Consider the following 8,373-nt stretch of genomic DNA (forward strand, 5'->3'; position numbering starts at 1 on the left):
TTCTCTCAACCCTTGATAAGACGGCTTATCAAATTCCCCCATACTTGAACCTTTACTCGCCCTCGAGTAAACTTAGAGAATAGAACACATCTCCCCATTAAGGTTCAAAACAGAAGATGGCGGAACCGAATAAGCTCTACGCATTCAAACTCAAGAAGACATCCTAGCAACCACCAACTAACCGCCTTCTCACTTCACAAACTCCCTTTTTCATTTTTTTTTTTACATTCAACTCATACCCCAAAACCAACCTAGAACAACAAGCACATAGCCAAGAGCATAGATATTCTCAACTATCCTACCACACGAAACTTTTGATAAAATTGGGCAAACAAGACTCAACTAAACCAAAAGTCCACAAAAAAAAACACTTCCACACTCAAAAGTCAAGAAAAATAACTCTAACTTTCTAAGCATGATCAACACTTCTCCCGAACTTCAACTATCTCCCGAAAACATCAAGATGAGACCTACCCGACACCTCCATATTTCTCCTCCCCTTATGACACCGACTCCGGCAAATAGATGCGCAAATTCACGAATTTTTTCTCTCTCTTCTCTCATTTTGCCTAGGAGCCCTTTCGGGTTTTCATCCTAGCCTCTCATCTTTTTCCAAATCTCACTTTCTCACCCACTCATTAGCCACTTTTTTTGCTTAGGTCGCCCTTTCGGGTTTTCAACCTAACCGGGCCCCCATTTTTGCCTAAGCCGCCTTTTCAGGTTTTCGGCTTAGCGGGTTTCTTTTTCTTTTTCTTTCTTTTTTTTTCAATTTTTTTCTTTTTTCTTTTTCTTTTTGCATTTTTTTTTTCATTGAACCACAATTAAGATAGTTATACAAACCATGAAATCAAGATAACTATACAAAATTTCAAAAATATGCAATGAAAAGCTTCCCCCCCCCCCTACTTAAATGAGGCATTGTCCTCGATGCAAGAACAACTACAATGAAACCAAAAGTAAGGGAAAAGGAAGAAAATCGTTACCATCTCAATGAGAGGGACCTCCAGAGCCAGAAGAGCCGGCATCACCCCGAGAAGCACGCCTCTCGGAACGACGCAAAGCACGGGATGCCAGGTGATCCATGAACGCCTCAGTTGGGGGCTCATACTGTGGATATTGAGCGGTATAAAACCGACTCATGCTTCTCTGATATGCAAGCAGCTCTTGCATCCCATCGCACACCTCCTCTAGTCTATCATCTACATCAGCCCTCCAGTGAGGCCAATCATCGTGCTGCACTCCAGCAGCATCCTCACCCCCTTCCTCATCAACAAACTCTCCGCCCATATGAACATCGGGATTCTCCTCTCCCATGTTCTCAATTATTACTTCGACATCTCCTAAATAGGGGGCAACATCCGGGTCGGGCGCAAGGAAAAAGTTTGCGACAGCAGGGCCAAAAGGTAATGCTCGTCCCTCGAGACGAGGAATTCTCAAATAGTTCAAACCCTGTGGTCCGTATCGCCAGAAATAACTACCGGCGACGAGGGAACGCGATAATAGACCGATCTTGACCAGAGTCATGATGTTATACGTTAAGTATGCCGAATCTACTGGCACAAGATCCTCAGGGGGTGGAACATTCAAATAACAAGCAAGCAAAGAGACCATGCCACCCATGCTAATGTGGCCACTGGAGTTTGACCGCACCTTTACACAACTGTCAACAAAAATCTCGACCCAATTGGGAGTACCGACACCCTCCGGGGTCATCGCCCACAAATAAGACAATGTAATTTTGGGAACCTTAGTGGCTTCCCCTTGACATAGAATAGTGGACGAAATAAACCTATGCACGAGTCTAAGGCATGGGTGAGTGATCTTGAAGCTATGATCACCATGAGGGTCAACTTCACAACCAGTTATAGCCCTCCAAAATATTCAGGACGAGTACGTGCTATGATCACCCCAATGGTTCACCAATGGGGGTGCATCCCAACCAAATGCCATTCGCATATCATCATAAGACACAACATAATTCCTATTATTCAAATTAAAGGATATTTGATCACGTCCTTTAGTAAGAGTTGAAAGGAATTCATAGGTATACCTGACATAGGTGGGGGCGCATTTGGTCATGAAATTCTCCAGACCCACTTTCCTTAGCAAGAGCCGCACTACTTCCTCCATGTCTAGCTCTTGCAAAGCTTCTAAGTCAAAAAACTTGGTGCATTTCACCGTTCGTCGTGGTTGTTGAAGCTTAGTCCATATCCCCCTCTCCTTGGAATTCAACCGCATATCCATGAATCCATCCCCTCGAGGCAATGGAGGTGCCTCACCTTGACTAGAAGAAGCACCTTGCTTCTTGCCCCTTGGGGGTCTTGATGGAGATGATGCCTTAGACCTCTTGTTATCCCTACCCATGACTCTAATTGTTTGCTTGTACCTTTACCTTCACTTTCAATTACGAGAAATTCAACTTGCACAACTTCACAACCAACTCAATGTCACACTTGAAATCAAGAGAAAATGGAAAATCTAGGTTGTAATTGTGATGGGAATTGAGGAGTGGATGAAAGGCAAGGACTTGGGAAAGGGAGATTGGTAGGGGATTGGTGCAATTGGAGTAAGGGGATGAAAGAATAGAGAGAAGGAGGAGAAAAGGAGTAAGGGTTTGTGGGAATTGGGGTTTATGAAAGGAGTAATGAAGTTAGGAGTTGGAAAGGGGGAAATAAGGGGGAAAATATCGGGGAGGCTGGTGGAGCCGCTGGTAGCGGCTTGAGGCCCGCTGCCAGCGGCTCTGGCAGGTTTTTGGGGTTTTCTGGGCTGGAAGACCCGCTGCCAGCGGGTACGGGGCAGCTGGCAGCGGCTGATACTGATTCCTTCTTTTTTTTTTTTTTTTTTTTTGAGGGGGGGGTGCCGCTGGCAGCGGCTCTGCAGCAGCTACCAGCGGCTGGGACAGAGCCTGGGGTTTTTGGGCTGCCTGAAGACCCGCTGGTAGCGGCTGCAGAGAAGCTGCCAGCGGCTTCAGCAGGGAATGTCCCCTTTGGCTCTGTTTCAGCTTGTTTTTGCTGTGTTTCGGGCATAAAAGATGCTCCCGAGGCCTCCACCTACATAGAAACAACAAAAACACTCTTCACATCACAAGAAAAATTAAAATAAAAATAAAAAATAAACTACGAAAAGAAATGGGGAAGAGTTTTCGATCGGGTTGCCTCCCGATTAGCGCCTTTGTTTTACGTCGTTGGCTCGACGCGGCTCATCCCACTTCGCTACTCCATTGATGGCTCGTAGAGATCGATGCTCTCCACGTTCTCGGTTTTGAAACCCTCGAAGTAGGGTTTGAGCCTTTGTCCATTGACTTTGAAAACCTTATCGGTCTCGAGGCTTTGAATTTCAACTGCTCCATGCGGATATACGTTCACCACTTGAAAAGGGCCCTCCCAACGGGACCGAAGTTTTCCCGGAAATAATCTAAGTCGGGATTGATATAGGAGTACTTTGTCACCGACTTTGAACTCCTTCCGCGTGATCATTCGATCATGCCATAGCTTGGTCTTTGCTTTATAAGTATCGGCATTCTCATAGGACTCAAGCCGGATCTCCTCTAGTTCTTGGAGTTTCAATTTCCGATGTTCACCCGCTTCATCCAATTGCATGTTAAATGACTTAACCGCCCAATATGCTTTATGCTCAAGCTCAACCGGAAGATGGCACGGTTTTCCGAAGACAAGGCGGTAAGGGGACATCCCGATAGGTGTTTTGTATGCGGTGCGGTACGCCCATAGAGCATCCTCCAACCTCAAACTCCAATCCTTCCTATCCGGATTCACCGTTTTCTGCAGAATTGACTTCACCTCTCTATTGGACACCTCGGCTTGCCCATTGGTTTGTGGGTGATAAGCCGTGGAGATTTTGTGGTGAACGGAGTACTTCCTCAACATAGCACCCACTGTACGGTTGCAAAAGTGCGTTCCTCGGTCACTTATCAACGCCCTCGGGATTCCAAACCTAGAAAATATGTAAGATTTGATAAAACCTGAAACCACTTTAGAATCGTCAGTCCTAGTGGGTATTGCTTCCACCCACTTCGACACATAATCACAAGTAAGAAGTATATAAGTAAAACCGTGAGAAATAGGGAATGGTCCCATGAAATCTATACCCTAAACATCAAATATTTCACAATATAGTAAAGAGGATTGGGGCATTTAACTTTTCTGGGAAATGTTACCTACTCTCTGGCAATTATCACAAGATTTACAAATTCCATAGGAATCTCGAAACAAACTTGGCCAGTAAAAACCACAGTCGAGAACCTTCCTTGCTGTGCGTTTGGCTCCAAAGTGTCCGCCACAAGCATGAGAATGACAGAAGGTGAGAATAGGGATCACCTCATTTTCGGGAATGCATCTGCGAATGATTTGATCGGAGCAGAACTTCCACAAGTATGGATCATCCCATGCATAGTACTTCGCATCATTTCGAAGCTTGTCCTTTTGAGACTTTGTGAAACCTGGAGGAAACTGTTGAGAAACCAGAAAATTCACAATGTTAGCAAACCAAGGCCGCAAATCCTTAAGAGCAAATAAAGATTCATCCGGAAATTCTCCTAGGATTTGGTATGGAAATGATGGTTGATCAACAATATGGGACAAACGACTCAAATGATCAGCAACTAGATTTTCCGCGCCTATCTTGTCCTTGATTTCCAACTCAAACTCACATAAGAGCAGAATCCATCTTATTAGTCTTGGTTTGGCTTCTTTCTTTGTCATCAAGTGGCGAAGAGCTGCATGATCAGTGAAAACAATTACTTTAGTACCAAGCAAATAAGATCGAAACTTTTCTAGAGCAAATACTATAGCTAACAACTCTTTTTCTGTGGTAGTGTAGTTTCGTTGGGCTGAATTGAGGGTCATTGAGGCATAATAGATCACATGAGATGCCCTCCCTACTTTCTGGCCTAACACAGCTCCAACTGCATAATCACTCGCATCACACATTATCTCAAATGGTAGAGACCAATCTGGGGCTTGAATCTTAGGGGCAGAAATGAGCTTAGCCTTCAATTCGTCGAAAGCCTTCTTGCAATCATCATCAAAGTGGAATTTCACATCTTTCTGCAGCAATTTGCACATAGCATTCGCAAGCTTTGAGAATCCCTCAATGAACCTACGATAGAAACCTGCATGGCCAAGAAAAGAACGCACTTCACGCACATTAGTAGGATAAGGAAGAGACTGAATAGTATCAATCTTAGCCTTATCAACCTCAATACCTCTAGAAGAGACTACATGACCTAACACAATGCCCTGTTGGACCATAAAATGACATTTCTCAGAATTTAGGACGAGGTTAGAGTCAATACATCTTTTAAGGACCATAGATAAGTGATGCAAGCATTTATCAAAAGAATCACCATAAACAGTGAAATCATCCATAAATACTTCCATGAAATGCTCAACGAACTCAGAAAAGATGCTCATCATGCATCGCTGAAAGGTTGCAGGTGCATTACATAGTCCAAAAGGCATACGTCTATACGCAAATGTGCCAAAAGGACATGTAAAAGTTGTCTTCTCTTGATCTTCAGGTGCAATGGGCACTTGAAAGTACCCAGAATACCCATCAAGGAAACAGTAATAAGATTTCCCTGCAAGTCTTTCGATCATTTGGTCAATAAAAGGTAAAGGGAAATGGTCTTTCCTAGTTACTGCATTCAACCTACGATAATCAATGCAAACTCGCCAACCATTTTGAACTCTAGTAGGAACCATTTCACCCTGTTTATTTTCTACCACAGTCACACCACTTTTCTTAGGAACCACCTGCGTAGGACTGACCCATTTACTATCAGATATAGGAAATATCATTCCTACTTGCAATAATTTTATGATCTCCTTCTTTACCACTTCCATCATGGGAGGATTCAGGCGACGCTGAGGTTGCCTCACAGGTTTGGCATCATGTTCTAGCAGAATACGATGCATGCAAGTGGATGGACTTATTCCCTTAATGTCTGCAATGGTCCATCCAATAGCTAACTTGTGCTCTTTCAGCACTGTCACCAACTTGTCCTCTTGCTCCTTGGTCAATTTGCTTGAAATTATAACAGGTAAAGTATCGTTCTGACCAAGGAACACATATTTCAAATGATCAGGAAGTGGTTTTAGCTCCACCTGGGGTGCCTGCAAAACAGAAGGTAAGAGTTTATCAGTAGGCACTGTCAATGGGGTAGGTGTCGAACCTGGTGGTCTAAGTGGGAGCTTGGAACAGCTATTCAACTCTGCTACCATCATCTGCACACTATTAGGCAAAGGGATATCCAAACAATCAGCAGATAAATCATTAGAAATGGAAGTGAGGAGCGCATCCTCGCCCTCAACATCGAAGACATCCTGCACTATAGGATCAATGATATCAATGGAACACAAAGAATGAGTGTCAACAGGATATTTCATGGAAGTATAGATGTTATACACAATTTCTTGCCCATCAAACTCCATAGTTAAAGAACACGTAAAAACATCAATTTTAGTCCTAGCAGTTTTCAAGAAGGGTCTTCCTAACAAGATGGGAACTGCTTGTCTATCATGTTCCATATCAAGCACATAAAAATCAGCAGGAAAAATTAGTTCATCAACTTTCACAAGCACATCTTCCACCACTCCCTTAGGGTAAACATTTGACCTATCAGCTAATTGAATCACTACCCCGGTTTCATGTAAAGGTCCAAGTTCCAAAGATTTGAACAGGGAATATGGAATAACATTAATTGATGCACCCAAATCCAACATAGCTCTATGAAAAGTGGTGTCCCCTATTGTAACTGGAACAGTAAACATACCAGGATCACTGCATTTTTCAGGAAGTTTCTTTTGGAAAACTGCAGAAACATGAGCACTCACTTTCACTTTTTCCTTCCCTCCTAACCTGTGCTTCCTCTTTATAGTACACAGTTCTTTCAAAAATTTAGCAAATCGAGGAACACTTTTTATTAAATTCAAAAGGGGAATGTTTACCTCACACTTGCTGAATGTTTCATAGATGTCTTTGTCTTTCTCATACCTCTTTGTTTCTTTCAAAGCTTCAGGAAAAGGTGGTGTGGGTTCATAAGATGGAAAAGTGGGAGGATTTGCTACAGCTTCATGTTCCACTTCCTTCTCTTCAGCTCCAATCAACTCTTCAGCCCTCTTGGTTGCAATTTCAGTCTCTTTCAGCTCCTTGCCACTCCTCAATGTAATAGCGTTGGCTTGTTGCTTAGGATTCAACTCCATTTGAGATGGAAGTTTTCCTGAATCTTTAGCTTCAAGTCTGCTCACTGCACTTGAAATTTGGCTCACTTGACTTTCCATATTCTGAATACTGGATTTGGTTTCTTGCTGGAATTGCACCATGTTTTGCTGCATAGTAGAAACATTAGAAGTTAGTGATCTAATCATTTCTTCAGTTGACATATTACTCGAATTTGAGCTTTGGCCTTGAGGTTTGGCTAATGGTGCCCTATATTGCTGATATTGCTGCTGGCCTTGAGCATTTTGCTGTTGTTGTTGGTTCCCCTGGGAATTCCCATATCTCAAATTTGGATGATCCCTCCATCCTGGATTGTATGTATTTGAATATGGATCATATCTTCTCTGAGGACCTTGCCCTTGGAAACCCATTGCATTGGCCTGCTCATTCTGCTCCTCTTGTAATTGAGGACATGCATTAGTGGGATGTCCCATGGAGGTGCATAAACCACAAGCATTCAGTTGCTGTGGATTCCTTGAGTTCACCATGAACTCACGCATCATAGAAGTCAAATCAGCTACTTGACTCTCTAACTCAGTTGTATTCGAATTTGCTAAATTCACCCGGCGCGTGGGAGTTCTCTGACTGAATTGCCTAGAATTTTCTGCTAGCTCTGCAATCAACCTAGTTGCATCTCCTGGAGTCTTATTCACTAGCCCTCCACCACTTGCTGCATTCACCATCCTCAAGTCATCATCAGTTAGACCTCCATAGAAGTATAGGATGAGGTCTTGATCGGAATACCCATGGTAAGGACAACTAGCACACAATCTCTTAAATCTCTCCCAATACTCATACAAGGATTCATCTTCCTTCTGATCCACATTGCTGATAGCTTTCTTAAGGCTTGCAGAAATAGTGGCTGGGTAGTACTTCTCAAAGAAACACTTCTTTAAATCTGCCCAAGTTGTTATGCTACCTGGAGGAAGATAGTAAAACCAATCCTTTGCTGCATCTTTGAGAGAAAAAGGAAATGCTCTCAACTGAATTTGTTCATCAGTCATCCCAATCGGTTTCATGCTAGTGCAAACCACATGAAATTCTGCCAGATGTTTATTCGGATCTTCGCCTTTCATGCCATGGAATGCCGGCAATAGATGAATTAGACCGGATTTGATCTCAACATTAGTACCTTCC

General features: G+C 43.2%; 1 protein-coding gene across 1 annotated transcript; it reads right to left on the reverse strand.

The window, feature by feature from the left end:
* Nucleotides 1-2,404: 2,404 nt before the first annotated feature.
* LOC110711069 lies at nucleotides 2,405-7,919 on the reverse strand. The gene is made up of 6 exons (XM_021889439.1): nucleotides 7,611-7,919; nucleotides 7,126-7,346; nucleotides 4,337-6,933; nucleotides 3,265-3,832; nucleotides 2,888-3,050; nucleotides 2,405-2,452 (listed from the first exon to the last, which is right to left on the reverse strand). The coding sequence occupies exons 1-6, from the start codon at nucleotides 7,917-7,919 to the stop codon at nucleotides 2,405-2,407; spliced, it is 3,906 nt and encodes a 1,301-aa protein (XP_021745131.1).
* Nucleotides 7,920-8,373: the final 454 nt, after the last annotated feature.

Source organism: Chenopodium quinoa, unplaced genomic scaffold (assembly GCF_001683475.1).
Source record: "Chenopodium quinoa cultivar QQ74 unplaced genomic scaffold, ASM168347v1, whole genome shotgun sequence".
In the NCBI taxonomy this organism is placed as follows: domain Eukaryota; kingdom Viridiplantae; phylum Streptophyta; class Magnoliopsida; order Caryophyllales; family Amaranthaceae; genus Chenopodium; species Chenopodium quinoa.